Here is a 19,211-nt window from a genome sequence, read left to right as displayed (position 1 = left end):
ATGGTGTGTATACAAATAGCGTTATGCATGCATGACATCTGCCCCATAGTGTTCAAGTGGAGCTTTTAAAAGTGATGTAGGAACTGTGGTACATCTATGTGTCCTTCCTGCACCAGTGCAAGAGTGATGAGCAAAATTATGGTTTACCCAAGCCCAAAAGAATTCAAATGCTGTTTTCTCATTTCTACTTTTCTGTTGCCTACCTCACTGTTGTAGGGGACCCATCAATTGTGCTTCAATATCAGGTATGTAAAGTTAATATCAAAAGGAAAGCAATGATATGAAAATTGTGCTTCAATATCAGGTATGTAAAGTTAATATCAAAAGGAAAGCAATGATATGAAAAAAGCAAGTTGCGTTAAACAGTAAGTGTAACCATACCATATTTTCTCCTTTAATTTACTTATAAATCATATTCAAGATTCTCCCAAATCAGTAACTTAATACTTATGACTCTTTTAATAAGACTTCTTTGTATCATGAGTGTCATTTTTAAAATATTTTTTCTTACTCTTCAGTGGTTTTTGCTGGTTTGTACAATAAATGGTGTACTACAAACTTTTGCAAATACCTAATTTTCACTTTTCCATCCACCATTATAATTGAATGTAAGTACCATAATGCCAGTAGTTTCTCAGGAGCTTATATTTTGACAATAAAATACTGCCATCCTTCAATATTTCATAATCAGATGTTTATGACACCACCAACAACTACAAATACCAAATTAAAAAGCATTGATCTATTTGATTGTGATTTGCTAAAGTACTACACTAGCAAGATACTATTGTCACCATCTATCAATTTACTTGGGAATAATGACTCAATAACAATGACCAAATACTTGCTAGGTAAGTACTATTCAGAAACACCAACTCGTGTAAATCTTGTAACAACACACTTCTCTATGGTGGGTTAGTCACGAAATACCAAACATGCTTTCTTGTTAGTCTAAATGGATAGATATAAGCAGAATGCTGTCAAACTTGAAAAGTTTATCAAGAAAAACCCAAAGGAGACAAGTCCTGGGCAAAGGGACCAAAATTTTCACTTCCTAGTTATTAGTTGTGGTGTGTGTTTCAAACACCTCTTTGTCTAAAAGACAGAGTGGGCGTGCAGGTCACTAGGGACACACCCACTTACCACTAGTGGGGTGACTGTTGCTTAGCTGATTGCTGACAGACTTGCGGTCATTTCGCACAGAGTCAACACTGCTCTCAGTTCTACTGTCTTTGTGCAAGATGGTGTTGTTGGGTGCTGCAGGTTGTACAGGAGCTGGGCTTGTGGATGAAGCTGCAGCTGCTGCTGCTGCAGCCACAGCAGCCATCAAGCCACCAGCACCTCCACTTGTGGGTGTTGGTTTCCCTCCTCCCCCTCCTCCCCCTCCACCTCCTCCCCCACCTCCTCCACCTCCTCCTCCAGTGGTGGTGGTGCCAGCAGACAACACACTGCCCTTAAGGCTGGTCATGACACCCACCACTGAGGCTGCTGTGGCTTTGGTTTTCTCCTTCTCCTCCCCCCCTGAGGTAATGATGGGCAATTATGGAAGATATAGCTTAAGTAAAGATAAACCTTACAATTGTAAATACATAAAATTAATTTCCAGTAATAGTTTTTTAAAACAATTTATATCAATATGCAATATATTAATCTTGTTAATGAAATAACAAGATTTAATCATTTACATGAACTTGAAGTAAGACACTGAGTAATTTTTAACTTGAGGCTGTAAAATTGTGCATGCTGCTTGACATTATGTGACAATCTATATCTGGTACAACACATTGGATTACTTTAGGTAAATTATCAAATGTGATATTTCTGATTTTTGAAAGGAATAGTTAACTTACACTAGTATTTGAATCCAATATGAACAAATGCATATCTGAGTAAATAATCATCCACACCAAAAGCTTTAGTGAGATAAAAAAAAAAAAATAATAATAACAGTAATAATAATGGAGGTTATCTCAACAATAACAACAACAACAACAACAACAACAATAATAATAATAATAATAATAATAATAATAATAATAATAATAATAATAATAATAATAACAAGTAAATAAAGAAAAAAACTTGAAATGTGTTATAATTAGCAAATGTTAAGATGTAATGATTTAGAGTCCTTACTAACACTTAATGAAATGAAGAATTTTCTTACAAGTCAGTCCCTTCAGATTTGAAAGAAAAGAAAGAACACACACACACACACACACACAGTGTAGAGCTATAATAATACATAAATACTCGTAAATGAAATTATAAAGTTGATAAGTTGATCCTTATTTAATCTTTTTGTGTCAGTTTTCCTGTTGAGCAGTCATAACTTTGAAAATATTAAAGAAATGTGAAGAATTACCTATATCACAGCAGCATGGATGTGAATAAAAATTACTAGCCAAATAACGTGTCATTATTGGAACAGTAACACATGAGCAAACTTATTGTTATTATCTCCGCCTTACCACCAAGTTCGGAGCTTGATGCACACATGTTAGGTACAAAAAGCATAGAGATGGTACAGCCCCAAAGACAATGAACTTGAAATAATTTGATACCAGTGAACTAAATAAAATATACATACTGTAATTTCAGAATTTTCAAAGGTAGGTTTCTTGTATACATGGGTCATACTTTGCCATCATTATCAGCATTTATGATTCTACTGTAGCACAATGTCTCTTCATGAACTTTTTCCACTCATCCCTGTTGGCTGCCCATCTGTTTCAGGCAAATAACATTATGTTCCTTATTTTATCTCTGTATCTGGTTCGCTGTCTCTGCCTTTTTTATTATCCCTCAGATGTGATTCTATTATTTTGTCTCTTATCTGTTCAACACATGAAGTGTCCTCCACTGTACACTTCTTATTTTTTATTGTTGTCATGATGTTTTCAACTTTGGTCTCCTTTATGGATGATTTCTTTATTAATGCTAAAGAACATCTTTTTTTTCATTTGGACATCCTTAGGACATTTATAAGACTTGAAGTTTCCAATCCATAAGTCAGAACTAGAAGAATGTACCCTTGTTATTGTGGGAGATTGTTTTTTACCACACTTTTTTTTGTTAGGTAAGAGCACTCCATTTTTCTTTCATAATTCAGATTTAACTTAGTTTCTAAGACAGATATTTTTGAGACATGCAATTACTTCATCTTGTACTTTAATTTCAAGTTCTATGGTCTGACCATTTTATCCTGAGCATTTGGGCATTTTCTTTCCTGGGGATTCCCCAGCCTGCAGCACTGCCACACTTGTACTAACACACATCTCATGTCAGGTACTTACTACTTCAAAATTAAATGAAGTTGTAGTATATATACAATGTAATGCTCTGAAAAGGCAGGTTAATGTAATAAATGTTTATTCTTTAGTGATAAATGCATTCTTTTTTGCAAACACCACAATACTTGACAAAGCTTCCTTTAGGCGTTGTCACGTTTCTATGAATGATTGAGTCAGACTATCAGAGTGACTGTGTCAATCCACTGGTCACTTCCTCTCAAGTCTCTCACGGCTGGCCACGATGGAAGCAACCTCTCCTGCTTATTCTCGTCTCCTCCACAGCCAAGAGAAAAGAGTTTATATACTCAGCAAATAAGTATTTATTGGAAGAAAAGGCTAAGAGAGAGAGAGAGAGAGAGAGAGAGAGAGAGAGAGAGAGAGAGAGAGAGAGAGAGAGAGAGAGAGAGAGAGAGAGAGAGAGAGAGAGAGAGAAAGAGAGAGAGCCCTGACTGACTGACAGACAGTCTGGAGATTTTTTCTCAAATTCTAGTAATTCATAGACAAGTATAGATCTCTTTAATAAAAATAAATTTGCATGAAATGTAGATTTTATATGCTGCGAGAGAGAGAGAGAGAGAGAGAGAGAGAGAGAGAGAGAGAGAGAGAGAGAGAGAGAGAGAGAGAGAGAGAGAGAGAGAGAGAGAGAGAGAGAGAGAGAGAGAGAGAGAGAGAGAGTGAGAGAGGTGGTGTGTAGGGAGTGAGGTTATCACTGACATTAGGCTCTAATCCGATAGCTTCCCCAGTACAAAGTTTGGCAGTGTTGAAGGCCAGGAAATTCCCATAAAGAACACGCAAACAGTCAGGATAAAATGGTCAGACTATAATAAGCAATGATTGAACAACACCTTTGTTTCCATTGTATTCTATCTTTTAGACCTATTTTTTTGTTTTCTCTGTGAGTTCACAAAAAATGTCATCAGTAAATACAAGATTATTTGGATTTTCTCCATTTATCTAGGTTCCTGCCTCTTCCCAGTTCAAGTTTTCAAACATTTTTTCCTAGTATAACAATGAACAATCCAGGGAGTAGTTTTCCCTTTTCTGATACCTTTCCTTTCGCGTGATATCTTACTGCCTTTGTGTAGCTTTAGTGGTAATGTTTTCCTTAAGTAATGTCTAGCTTAAAAAAAAAAAAAAAAAAAAAAAAAAAAAAAAAAAAAAAAAAAGTGTACCTTCATTGGATCTATATTCACACCATGTAAATGCCATACTACTTCAAGAACTACTAATTTCTAGTACCAAGTAAGTAGTGAAGGATGCAGCGTATTATGTTCAAGTCCTACCAATGGCTGACATATTTCATTTTCTATCACTAAGTAATCTAATATATAAGATCTGCATTGAACTTTGCAAACTTCTTCACATTTTCCAAATTATTAGTGATCAGAAGCAAATACTTTGCATACATACACACAAAAGTTCCCTAAGCAGTCCATTAATCTCTTGATAATGTATCATTATAACTGAATATAATTGGAACCCACATTTACAGCTAGCTCAGATTTTTCTGTCAGTGACAGTAATTTTTAATTCACAATTATTATCACTAACTTCTGTAATGATACACCACCCCCTGTGGTGAATTATTCAAAAGGAATGGCCACAGAAGAAATCTCTTAGATATTCTATCATTACCACATCACAATACACTTCCTCCAACTGTTCACCATAGTCCTATTCTGCATTCTTCTCCAACACAAATTCCAATCCGCAGTACTCTTTGAAACACACATGTGCATCTATATTATCAAAGAGGAAGGGAAAAACTCATAATGAAATTAAAATATATGTATATAGATAAGCACAATCATCGAATGTGTGGAGTCAGAGTTGAAATTGTCATTAGGACTGACAGATGACTCTCCTCTCACTGCACTGCTCACCTGCCCCTATGTAACTGGTCTGTAAATCAGCAACAGTAATAACTGCATGAAGTAACAGACAGAATGCTGCTTCAAATGTGTCAAAGGCAAATATCAGAGACTGCTGCTCACAGAACAAAAGTAGTTCAGGAGCAAGATAGGTACAGCCTGCATGCCTTCTGTGTTATAGTTTTTTGCTAATAAATTTTGATACAGTTTGAATTTCTTTAATTTTGTTGTTCTAAAAAATAGGATCCTTATCATTTTACACTCATTGATGTTGGTATAAAAAAAAAACCTTAATGCAGTAAAAATGTGAGACAGACAGAAACAAAGACATGGACAGACAGACAGACAGACAGAAAGACCTAGCTCTGTTATTAGTATAGTAAAAAAATATTCAAGTCCTGAATATAACAATTAAATATTTTGGAAATGAAAATTAAATGGAATGTGTATATTACAAGCCAAATATTTTTAATCTATAATCCATCCAAGTTGATTTTCAACCTGCTATTTTGAAGTGACATTTAAGTAATAGAAATAGTCTATATCTTATGTAAAATGGTAACTAAATCATCAAAACAATACCTTCATATACTCAAGGCATTATTGCAAATATTGTCACACAGTATGATTACATATACAGATATGTTATGTGGCTCTCAAAAACACTTCAAAGTCTGAGTCGTCGTTAAAAGTCATCGTAGCACAAATGTCACAATTGCAAACCAGTAATGTACTTGTTGTTTCTTATTTTAAACAGGGTTCTTTTAAAATACTATAATGATTAAATAAAATATGGAATAATAAAGGAAAACACATCTATATAACAAACTTTCACCATGAGACACCTCTAGTACTATAATTAAAATTTCTTATGCACTTGTACTTTATAACATTTGGCTGACTCATCACTGCTGACCTCCAGGAGATTCTCTGAGCCACAAAGGCTTAAGCACTACGTCATTCCAAAGAAAGTATTTGGTACTGGTTTATCATGAACCATATCCTTCAGAAAGCATATCAGACTTTAATTTATCTTAAGAATTAGTATTTTGATACTGATCTATAAAACTACTGTGCTAATTTTAATCAATTTTTTTTTTAAATATGAATCTTGGGCAATGCCTAATAATGACAGTAGAAATATAAATGTGGGAGTTAAGATCACCATGCATACTTAAGTCATGAGATATGTGAAGGCATTACAGTTGATGACAGTGAATGTGCCATGTGGTCAGGCTTATGAGACTTTAGAAAAGGGAAAAATATTATGTGAGACTTGAGTAATAAAAGAAAAAAAAAAAAAATTAATGTGATAGTGTCAGAAATACTCCATCAGTTTGTGAACCACTGTTGTTGAGTCATGAGGAGAGGGTGCAGAGGGAGGCGCCTACCTTCAACATCCCTGGCGATCACTGTGGTACTTCTATCAACTTGAGACTTGGACTTGTCTGATTACGGTGGTGTGGCGCAGCGCCGCACAGGGGGTGAGGCAACGTCCCCAGCAAATTAGGAGGAGAGGGGTGGACAAAAAAGAAAAGAAAAACCACCATTGACAAAGTAGCATATGTACACAAGATTGTGGGGTAGCTACTGCTGTGTCATGGGGAAGGTAACATTACATCAACTGAAATGTCAGTGGTGACATACCTTTTAGAGATGGACTACTGTATTATTTAAACGGTGATGGATGTCTCATCTTCCTGAGAAATCCACAATTTTAAGAAATAACCACATCAAGCACAGTACATATTTCCATTTGTGTAATCCCTTACAGTACGGAACATGGGAATCCAATAAGTTGCTTTACAATGTAACCTGATATTGTATGAACATATCTGAAAATCACAAAGGTTCATCTCTACAGCGGCATAATGTGAACAGTACCCTGTAGAGAAGCATGCACTTTGAGACCAATAAGAAAGAGTGTGAAGTAACCTCTCACACCACACAGATCACCACACCATGCTGTCATGCGTCACCAGCACCCTGGTCCCTCTATACAGTGTCTTGATGCCTTATGTGCTACAAGTGTTCCCTAATGAACATCCTGTGATGTAAGCTTTTACAATTTCCCCTACTTGGCATGTTGCTAGCTTTCATGTACTTTGATATATGATATACTTTACTATATGATGTCCTTTGATGAAATTGCATGTTCACATTATACAATGTTGAACATTTTATAAATGCACAAATACAGCAATACTTCTAATGACAAATCAGTAGAAATCAAGAGTCTATAGTTCAAGAATATCAAATACTGTGGAAAACATTTCATGAGAATGTGTTTTAACTACAATAATTTGTGAATTGGCTTCCTCTACTATTTTACAAATAAGTGATTTCATATTATGTTTCATTATTACAACCTAATAATTTACATAACTAAGGAATCTTGTATGGAATTTATTTTTAATGTATGACATGATTTTCTGAGACACTGAATAAAATGAAGAGTGAGTTTTGATCAGCTTAAAAATTATTCATATTTTAAACCTTTATCAAAAGTTTGCAGCCAAAATATTGATATTTGTTGTATTTTTAATACAACTTGCATCTCTACATTGAATTGGTAAATATGAGTTATGATTGATTTATTATTCTAAGGCAATTTTACTTATTAACAAATTCATGCACTTCCCTTCTAAATATCTTCTCATCAAACTGAAATATACAATAAATTTCACTTCAGTCACCCAAGTACTCCTTTTCCAAGTACTCCTTTTATCTATCCATCTGTCTAATTACCTTTCTCAGCCAACTCAACTACAATTATCAAGAAAATGTATTTCATACCATAACATGTTTTGTGGATGATGCAAGGCTGAGAAGACCACACACATATAAGAAATGACCTAAATATCACCGTAAATACAATGTGTAGACACAGAATGTCCTCGAGTTCCTGTCCCTTTCTATGAAACATTATCTTAGGCAAAATGGCATTACCTGATTTTTCTGTGTATAAGACACTCTTATTTTCAAGACCATTGTTAAGACAAAAATAATTTTCATACACTAATTTCTCATTAAAACTATAATGCATGATAAAAAAATAAATAATTCTAATAGTAAAGTGTTTTTTTAAGTTGGCATTCATAAAACTGACTAAAGATTTCATATTTCACAAAAATGACTGAAGATACAGTGAGTAGCATAAATATTATGATGATTAATGTAAAGCCAGTTTTCTTGCTACAGACTCATATTTGTTATAAAGTTATGCTTTGTCCATGTCACTCTGATGCACTTGCAGGGCAAATTGCTTATTTGTTTAAGCATTGAGGCTGTATATGTGAGACAGTGTGGAATCAAATCAAATACACATGAGAAACCAAACTGCAAGTCACCATGTTACATATGAGAGTGTGAGTGACCCCATGAGTCAGCTTGGTGGGGTCATGATTCATATTTGGTGTCACTTATAGGTATGGTTGTGGCTTATCAAATTTGTGAAAAAAAAGAAAAAGAGTGACATAAATCAAGCTAGCTTTTATTGTACTTGTAGAGAAAGATAATATTGTACTAGCTTTTCATGACTAAAATGCAGAGTAGGTTTCTGACCTTTTCTTTAGTTTTGGCAAAGAGTATCAAATACACAAAAAATATAGTATTTGAAGGCATTTTTGCCTTTTCTTATGCTTAAAACCTGCAAACAAATAATAATCCCTTTGGTGTATATATAAAAAAAAGTTGCCTCACTATATTATAAATGACATGAAGACATTCACCAGTACATGATAACATGCGAAATATTACACAGAAGCTGACCCTCGAAAGTGCTGACAGAGGATAAAGATAGGGAGTTTTTGCTGAATGAAGAATGTGAGGTAGACAGCACAAGGAAGATGGTGCAGCAGCTATAATCATATTTCTAAGCCATTGCCATTCTATTCTATTAGAGTTTATAACTGCATCAAGTTTCACTAGCCATCATATAATAAACTTATACAATAATATATCATCCTTATTACAGGTGCATTTCCCCACAAGAAGGGTTATTTAGCAACTAATAGAAAAAAAAAAACAGATAACAGATAACAGATAACCATTTTATGAAGCCCAACTACAACTAAAAATTAATTAATTAATTATTTTAAAATAACAATAATAATAACAATAAGGTTCTGATCACTATGGTGAGCCTACCTAAAATTAACCCCTAAGCAATGGATGATGCAGTAGTGTGTGTGAATCAAGGGACAGATAGTTGGTGCACATAAAATAGGAGAGAGCAGGAACTGATAGCATTTACAAAACTGCTCCCTATTGTTTTTTTTTATTCAGTACATACACAGCTAGTATTTTTGACCTTGTCCCAATGCTTTAGGCAAATGAAAGACTGGTTGTGTCTCCACTGTGCAAACTGTGACTGTGAACACACACAAAGAAAAATGGTTGAATTAAAGCACTGCAGAAAGAGAACTAGGTGCTGAAAATGATACTGATACCAGCATGGATCACCCATCAACAGCGTTGGGCACAGGGAACTGCAAATGTACCAGCTGTGGCCACAGTCATAACCAGTCAAATGATCACATACTGAAATGTGGCACAGCAACCAAGGAACTAAGATATTTATTGTTCTACTATTGTACCTTAAGGCTGAACTAGTAATTGTGACTACAACACCTTAGTATAGAAGAATGATGTGCACTGCTTCTGCTTGTTGTAAGAGTAATAATTTCTTTTCAATCTCCTTCCTAAAAAAAAGAAAACTCTAATCAACATGCCCATTGCCTAGGGATTAAAGGTATGTTCCCTATAAATTTATAAAATAACTGATTTTTGATGACTATCTGCCAGACAATAGTCCACGATTCACTACTAATGAATAGCATATCAGCCACTGTCTCAAATTAAGACTACTTTTGTCTAGTCATAACAAGAAATGTTAAATGGATTTGTGCCATACAGTACAAACCGCTGCCTACATTTGGTACCACAAATGCCCAGATAGTCAGTCAAAAGAGAAATAATGCAAAGATATATAACATCCCAAGATCCTCTTCACAGGACCACTATACTATCCTAGCAACTCTGAGAAACCTTACAACTGAGCTCCCCTACAACAGAGCTTGTTAGAGTCAACAGCCTCTCACTGAACACAATTCCTTGTCTCAAAGAAGTAAGTCTGTCACATACACATGGTTCTTCATTACAAGTAGGGGCATTAAAAAAAAAAAAAAGTTGACAAAAAGTAAGGATGATTCCTCTCATTCTTGACAGGGAGTAAAGAAAGTATAAAAACAGAACTGTCATTTCTTATCTGGCTTATTCACCAAGCAAACTATAATAATATGCAGTTATGCAGTCTGATGTCTGTTGAAGGGTTGATTTCATGCTATAGTAATAAAGGTTCTTCAAAAGAAAGGATTAATGAATTTCCAAGAGATGACAATTAAATAAATATCAAATAATTTTAATGATTTGAGGAATTATGAACTTGTAATCAATGTTAAGAGTATACCACCTTATAAATGACACCAATAGAGAACTATATGGATTTTAATCATATAAAATACATAAGTTTTGTTCCTATTTTGTATGGTAACAAATGCAAAACAGTAATATTGGTATGAGAGTTTGAAAAAAGCAAGTACAAGTGAATAGTAATTTGTGAATGAGTTACATTCCATAAGTCTTATCCTTTGAGAATGCACCATTATGGGATAATTTACACCAAAATTAGTATAGACAAATCATAACATAGCATTTGATTAATAAAATTTGAAATTATGAATTTTTATTTTTTATCTAATCTGCCATTGCAGAGTAACATTAGAAACATAACAGAATTTACCTCACTAAATGCTGAGAAATGGTTCAGATGGACAAAAAGAGTGAAATATCTATCATTACTCACAAGTTAAAATCCAGGATTAATGAACAGTTTTTAAGAAATGTTAATTTGTAATACATGATTCACCATAGTACTTGATTTCCCATACTGATCTTTGGCCCCTTCCACATGAGGACACTTAGCAGTGGTGCTCTGTGGCTTGTGAGTCGCCCTTCTGCAGTGCTACTTATGAGCATTGATGGTACTGCTAATTTGCATCTGAAGCTCTGCTTAAGTGAAAGTTAAACTGAATGAGGCATTAGCAACACCTGTCACACCTCTTATGCAATGCTAAAATAGTGGTGCGGCTGCAGCCACGTTTTAAAGTTACAATTGAATGCTAGATAATATGATGAGCAATGCAACTTTTATTCATGGTGAAGGCAAGTGCTTACATGTTCATTTGCAGCACTACTTTCTTTGCAGTCATGGTTAAGTGTGAAAGCCTCTAGTCTAGTAGTGCAGTAGTAGCTGAGAAGCACTACTGAATGCCACTATTTGAAAGGGGCCTTACTGTATGGATATTTGTTATCAGATAAAGCAAAAACTGCCATTTTTTTATGATTTAAACCCATTCAGTGATCTTTATTTTGTTTAGTGTCTGGGATTAGATGGTACTCTTGGCCTTGATCAAATAAATTCAAGGTTCCTTAACAGTCTGATTACCTAATTAGATAAAATATTGGAAAAGGGATGGGTGTAATATGGTGCAGTAGGATGAAACCAGCTCTGCTCTTGGGTCTTGATGTGGAGAGACCTGGGTATACAGTGCAACTGACTCTTATGTAGCACAGTCAGTGATGATTGGTACTCTCCCTAATAGTGAGTCTGTGAGTCAAATATAAAGGAATGCTCATGATGAATGTGTGGATGTGGATTATGAATAATCCTGGAATTTTAGGAAAATGAAAAATACTCACAAGAATTACACTAAAAAACAAATTCCACATTCCCACACATGTATGGACAACCAAGTTTCTAATATTCACAGTATTAAAAACCTATACTTTCACCAACAGTCCCATATAGTCCCAAAACATCACAGTAATGCATAAAAAATCTTAGCTGTGCATAATATGCAATGTGAGAGCATCTTCATTGTGTTGCTTTTGGATGTACCAGTCTGTGAATGCCACGCATTATGAAGATTCCAAGCAAAACACAAGTAGCATGAGGTGAGCAGTGACCTGTGCCCCAGCCACCTGCAGTGCACAAAACTGGTTGGTGTTGTGGTGAGTGAATGGGCTGGCATGAAGTGGGGCAAATGAAAATGGTGATGAATACACAAATCCAGTGAAACAAAGAGGAAAAAAATAATTTTGATGACGACTAAATCAAGAGATTTGGTTGTTTTAAAGTATAAAACTAGCACAACATGGTGGTAATGGAGTGAAATCAGTACATATTTTTAAATGTTTATCTCTACTATCATAATCAATATATATGACACTTGCTCCCTTCATTTGGATGTAGAGAGGGATGATATCAGAATCTTGTACCATTGTGTGTTAATTAAATAAATTTCTGCTGTGGCTATGAGAAGGCATCTCTTCTTTTTTGATGGCGATGGATGGTTTAGGCTCATGAACTCACTTGTCTTCAATGATCTATGCTACATTGCTAACGGTGCTAGGCCTCCCAGGTATATAAATTAAATAAACAAATGACTAAATAAATGAAGCACTTAGAATCATACCTTACCTAGTGCTGTAGTACCCAAAACTCAGTTAACTATAGCACTGTGTTCTCCAAACATCCCTCTATCTGGTAAGTGAGTACAGAATGCATGTGGCAATAAGGTCAAAATTCCCATTAAGTAAATGTAACTTTAACTCTTCTGTCGCACAGCCTCGAGCTTGGCCTGGAGCATGGAAATATAAGATACCAAGAGTCTCTTTAAAGGGACTACGTGGTGTAGAGAACTCTCAGCCAATGAGAGCTAGCCATGCAAGGTACATAGTGCCAATGAGCACTTCTAAGCCAATGGGAGTGAGGGAGACACACCCTCCTGGCCAATCAGCATCCACGTTTATGTCACTGGTGACAGACTACATTTGTAGAGGCAAGCATTACCATTTCTGTACTATTTTACTAGCAAAATATAATTGCTATGAGTTGTATGAGTGGTAAAGGGGAAGGGAAGAAATTCTTAACCAATGTAAGCAACGAGGCTGACACTGACATTGATGCTTGTAACCCCAACACATTCATGGATTATGACATCAACCATGACTCAGAATGACTATTCAATAAACTTTATTAGTACTTTTACTTTCATTGTTGACATTCTCATTATCACCACAGTCAAATCAATTATCATTACATTATTACTGTTGTCATTATTGTAATGACCATGACAGAATGTGACAGCAAAGAAGTTACACAACATTTAAAAATAAAATGCAATGGAATATCTCTTTTAGTTCTTGAGATATGTGTGTTGCCAAACTTTGGAGGCGATTTTCTTGTTTTTAAGAAATGGTGCTTGGTATGGTAGGTATGATTCTAAGCACCTCAAATATACAAATAATTAAATTAAATACATCAAACAAAGTATATTTAACACCATAAACATACAATAGTGAAGTGTATATATTACAGGGTATATAAATTGGCAGCTCCATAAAACAATGCTTTCTTCACTACTGCAGTGCTGGCACATTTGTCAAAAGATTAGCAAATGACACACAACACATTTCAAAAGTAATGGTGAGAATCTTAGGTATCTGGCACAATGAAAAATATTGACAATTTCTAATAGTTGTGAAGAAATTTTGACTTTAATTCTTTTTACATCTATCCTGCTCTTTTATACCTTAAATATTTCATTGAGATAAGACATGAGGTTTTGTCTTGGTTACTTCACCTTTAAGGGGGGATCTCAACATGATATAAAGATGTGTAATAGATTGTTAGTTTTATAATGTGTACAGGCAGAAACATACAATTAAAATTTTTGCATGTACAGCACTGTTGCTTGCTAGGTTGCCATGTCAGAGAAAATTTCACTATGAAAACAGCTTTGAATCACAAGAAAAAATATGAAGATAAAAATGCACAAACAAAGGCGATTTGTACTTTTACACAAAAATATATAACCTCTATGAAAAATCGTCATCCCTCCAGTTGAACAAAATATACAAAATTAATGGAGTTACTGTGTGTGTGGCATATCTGCTTCTGGATTAGATAGCACCCTGGTCCAAAATATAATGCATGTCACTTAAGAGACTAAACTAATTAAAACCATTTCCACAACTTTCAAAATTCAAACAAAATACAACATAATAAGATATGATAGGAAAATACATTCCATTTGTTATTTGACAAAATCTTAAGTATTTTTAAGTTTTCTGAAGTATCTGAATTCATACAATTAAAAATAATGGAAGCACTGATAGCCTTTTGCTAATGAAAATGAAAATTCCTGCACTGCAAAGTCCTATATTAATTCATCAACTTACAACAGCAGCAGCATAGATGACCATGATGGTAATTCATTCAGAATCAAATAGCCTGCTATCAAGACAACTCTCAAATATCTTTATTAAAAAGATGATAAGACACACTAATAAAAGACAATAATGAAACATATTCATTAGAACACAAGTCTGTGGCTGATGGACCAGAAAATAAGGAAAGAGAATGGATGGAAAGAGACAGGAAAGCAATATATGCCTAATCCACATGACAAATCATGTGAATATATACAAGAAATCTAGTAAAAAGAAAAAGGAAAAAAATCTTTAAGAGGTTATCTTTTTCAGCCTTGCTACAAAACTGTCTGATAAACTTTCTAAAATTTAAATGTACTTTATAATGTACCCTAAAATAGCCAAACTAACATTCATGTTTATCATATGTAAGTTTGTCTCTATCTTACCTGTTTAAAGGTGAAGTGTGAGGAAGAGTGAGTTACCTCCTCCCTACCAGATTTATGCTAGTCTCCAATACTGCACCTCCTTACCACCACCCATACTCCCACCAACTGGTGCATCTACAGCACTTGCCAAATATTCTGGCTGGCCAGGACTTTTGGCAATGAAGGACATATTTTGAGGGTGAATGAATCTCACCAAAATTATTGGCTCCCACCTTGGCGTTCCCTTGATGTCATGTACCATTTCAGTGCGCAGTCGGTTGTCAGGGGGAGAGGTTATGCATTTTCTGCTCTTTGTTGTATTCTTATTCTACTTTGATGATATAATAATAAACTCATAAGGAGTCTAAAGTATTTGAGGTATGTACTATTTAGTTATATCCTCAATGATGACAATTATTGCTGATCCATGCCACCGAGCCACGACCTTTAGTGAGTACTGCTGCTGATCACTCTCAAGCATGGTGAAACCTTTGAATAGATCAACCTGAAGCATGATTTTTATCCTTATTATTTGGGTTTTCCTCAGGTATTATGCTGGACATGAAAATTTAGATAGTATTGCAAACCTTCAACACCTATGCTATGGTGACATGTGGAACAATACACAAAACCTGGTTTCCTTGAGTCATGTTGCCAGCACTACAACTGCATTCCCAAGCATAAAATCAGGATGAGTACAATATAGGCTTTGTTATTTCTTCATTAATATTTACTTCTACCTTAAAAATTTGGTAAAGGACACTTATGCAGAAGATAATGGTCCTCATATTCTTGCCCAGCTAAATAACCTCCCATGAGATTTCATGATATATGAGAGTGAACCAGAGGCAGAGGTAGTAGTGGTAACAAAGTTGAAGAGAACTAGGAAAAAGATAATATTCTCTCTCTGTAATACCTTTAAGCAATCATCTTGAATCACTCTGCATTCTTGAATTACATTCATGAAGATGAATTTGTCAATATGTGAAGAGTAGCATATGTGCCTATCTAAGAGTGTTGTGTGCTCTATTCTTTTTAACTGGGCACCAACCTGTCAGCTAGTTGCAAAAAGTATCACCTTCCAATGTGAATATCTATATTTTATTAGTTTTATTTACCTCCACTATATATGAAAAATTACAATTAATATATATATATATATATATATATATATATATATATATATATATATATATATATATATATATATATATATATATATATATATATATATATATATATATATATATATATAAAATTTGAAATTTTGGAAAAATGGTATTCACCTGCCAAAATGATAATTACTCCCAGTGAGGCCTAAAGCACTGGATCAGGGAGTGCTGTGAACTTATCATTAAACCCAGCTGTGATCTCACTGAACATTTCCCTTTGTATCTCACAATACAAGGGGGCAGTTACAGCCTGCCCTCTTCCTTCACACAAAACTACAAGCACCTAATTACACACACACCCTTCACTCAAAGTTCAAAATTATCATGACAACTCCTACACCAATCTCAGAGTCCCAATTTGGGGAAGGAACCACAAATGTTCCCAGGTCAGACTGCTCTTCTGGTGTCGACCCTAAGTGTCTTGATATCCCCCTCAACTATTTCTTCATTAACTTCTGCAACATTTGTGGTCTTAGATCTAATTTTCAGTCTGTAGAACACCACCTCTCCTCTACTAAACCTCATCTTCTTTTCCTCACTGAAACACATGTGACTTAGGCAACTGACAGTAGCTCCTTTTCTGTTCCCTCCTACTTTCTCTATCCTCATTTTCAATCCAAAGCTGGATGTTGGATTTATGTGCGCAATAACTTAACTTGCACTTGTGCCCACGCCCTTGAATCTTCCGAGTTTTCCACCATCTGGCTACGACAACAGAGTCACTCAATCTAAATTTATCTGTGCTGTATACCTCTCACCTAACTCCTCTGACTATAAGAAATTCTTTGACTACTTAACTTCCAAAGTGGAGCACATTCTGACTTTCTTCCCTTTTGTGGAGATCTCCCTTCTTGGAGACTTCAATGTTCACCACCAACTTTGCCTTTCCTCTCCCTTCACTGACCATCCTGGTGAACTGGCCTTCAACTTTGTTATCCTCCACGATCTAGAGCAATTGGTGCAACACCCTACTCGTATTCCTGACTTTCTTGAAAATAGGCCCAACATTCTTGACCTTTTTCTAACCTCTAATCCTTCTGCTTATGCTGTTACCCTCTCTTCTCCATTGGGCTCTTCCTATCACAATCTCATATTTGTATCTTGACCTATTGCTCCAATTCCTCCTCACGATCCCCTAAGCCAAGGTGCCTCTGGCATTTTGCCTATGCTAATTGGGGGGACTTGAGAAGGTATTTTGCTGATTTTCCTTGGAATGACTACTGCTTCCATAACAGAGACCCATCTCTGTGTGCTGAGTGCATAACAGAGGTGATAGTGTCTGGCATAGAGGCATACATTCCTCACTCTTTTTCTCAACCTAAACCTTTCAAACTTTGATTTAACACAGCCTGTTCTCATGCTATACATGATAGAGAGGTGGCCCACAAAAGGTACTTGAGCCTTCCATCACCAGAATCTCATGCATTTTATATTTCTGCCCAGAACCATGTCAAGTCTGTTCTCCAACAAGCTAAAAACTCATTCATTAATAGAAAGTGTCAAAATCTTTCAAGATCTAACTTCCCTCATGACTTCTGGCATCTAGCCAAAAACATCTCCAATAACTTTGTTTCTTCTTTCCCTCCTTTATTTCAACCAGATGGCACCACTACTATCACACCTATCTCTAAAGCTGAACTCTTCACTCAAACCTTTGCTAAAAACTCTACCTTGAACAATTCAGGGCTTGTTCCTCCCTCTCCTCCACGCTCTGATTTCTTCATGCTACCTATTAAAATTCTTCACAATGATGTTTTCCATGCCCCTGCTGGCCTAAACCCTTGGAAGGCTTATGAAGCTGATGGGATCCCTCCTATTGTTCTTTGAAACTGTGCCTTCGTGCTTGCACCTTGCCTAATCAAACTCTTTCAGCTCTGTCTGTCAACATCTACCTTTCCTTCTTGCTGTTCCTAAAAAGGGTGACCATTCTAATCCCTCAAACTACTGTCTTATTGCTTTAATTTCCTGTCTAAAGTTTTTGAATCTATCCTCAACAGGAAGATTCTTAAACATCTATCACTTCACAACCTTCAATCTGATTGCCAGTATGGGTTCCGTCAAGGCCACTCTACTGGTGATCTTCTGGCTTTCCTTACCAAGTCTTGGTCATCCTCTTTTAGAGATTTTGGTGAAACTTTTGCTGTTGCCTTAGACATATCAAAAGTTTTTGATAGAGTCTGGCACAAAGCTTTGATTTCCAAACTTCCTTCCTATGGCATCTATCCTTCTCTCTGTAACTTCATCTCAAGTTTCCTTTCTGACCATTCTATTGCTGCTGTGGTAGATAGTCACTGTTCTTCTCCAAAATCTATTAACAGTGGTGTTCCTTAGGGTTCTGTCCTGTCACCCACTCTCTTCCTATTATTCATCAATGATCTTCTAAACCAAACTTCTTATCCTATCCACTCCTACATTAATGATACCACCCTGCACTTTTCTATGTCTTTTCATAAACGTCCAACCCTTTAGGAATTAAATTGGTATTGTTCAATGCCTCAAAAACTCAATTCCTCCATCTATCAGCTCAACACAACCTTCCAGACAATTATTCCCTCTTCTTCAGTGACACTCAACTGTCCCCCTCTTCTACACTGAACATCCTTGTTCTGTCCTCTTCTTATAATCTAAACTGAAAACTGTACATCTCATCTCTAGCAAAAACAGCTTCTATGAAGTTAGGCATTCTGAGATGTCTATGCCAGTTTTTTTCACCCCCCCTAGCTGCTAATTCTGTCTCCTTCTTCTGCGGCTGCTCCCATGTTCATATGGGGTCGCTGCTCCTCACTAGTCTTCTCCACAAGGCTCTGTCCCCAACCTCTTCTCCACTCAATCCTCTCTCCCTCAGGTCCTCTCCAATGCGATCCTTCCACCTTTTCTTTGGTCTGCCACGTCGTCTTCTTCCCTCCACTTCCATATCCAATATCCTTCTGCTGACATACCCTTCTTCTCGCCTTTTGATATGACCGAACCATCGCATTCTCCTTTCTTGTACTTTCTTTGTCACCTCCGTTACTTTGGCTGTTCCTCTTATAGAATTGTTTCTCACTTTATCCCTCCTTGTCACCCCAAGCATCCACCTTAACATTCTCATCTCAGCAACCTCCAACTTATTCTCCTGTGCTTTCTTTATTGGCCACGTCTCCGCACCATATAACAATGCGGGTCTAACCA

At 35.8% G+C, this 19,211-nt stretch overlaps 1 protein-coding gene across 1 annotated transcript in view; it reads right to left on the bottom strand.

Annotated features, from left to right (window-relative positions):
• LOC135103684 (calcium/calmodulin-dependent protein kinase type II alpha chain-like) overlaps positions 1–19,211 on the bottom strand; it is a 166,001-nt gene that overhangs the window by 31,386 nt on the left and 115,404 nt on the right. Inside the window, exons 13-14 of the mRNA XM_064010255.1 lie at positions 6,556–6,612; positions 1,144–1,521 (exon numbers count right to left, since the gene is read on the bottom strand). Of these exons, the coding sequence (XP_063866325.1) occupies positions 1,144–1,521; positions 6,556–6,612 (435 nt within the window). The remainder of the gene's footprint in view (positions 1–1,143; positions 1,522–6,555; positions 6,613–19,211) is intronic.

Source organism: Scylla paramamosain, chromosome 9, assembly GCF_035594125.1.
Source record: "Scylla paramamosain isolate STU-SP2022 chromosome 9, ASM3559412v1, whole genome shotgun sequence".
Classification (NCBI taxonomy): Eukaryota; Metazoa; Arthropoda; class Malacostraca; order Decapoda; family Portunidae; genus Scylla; species Scylla paramamosain.
This window is presented reverse-complemented; position numbering and strand designations above follow the sequence as displayed.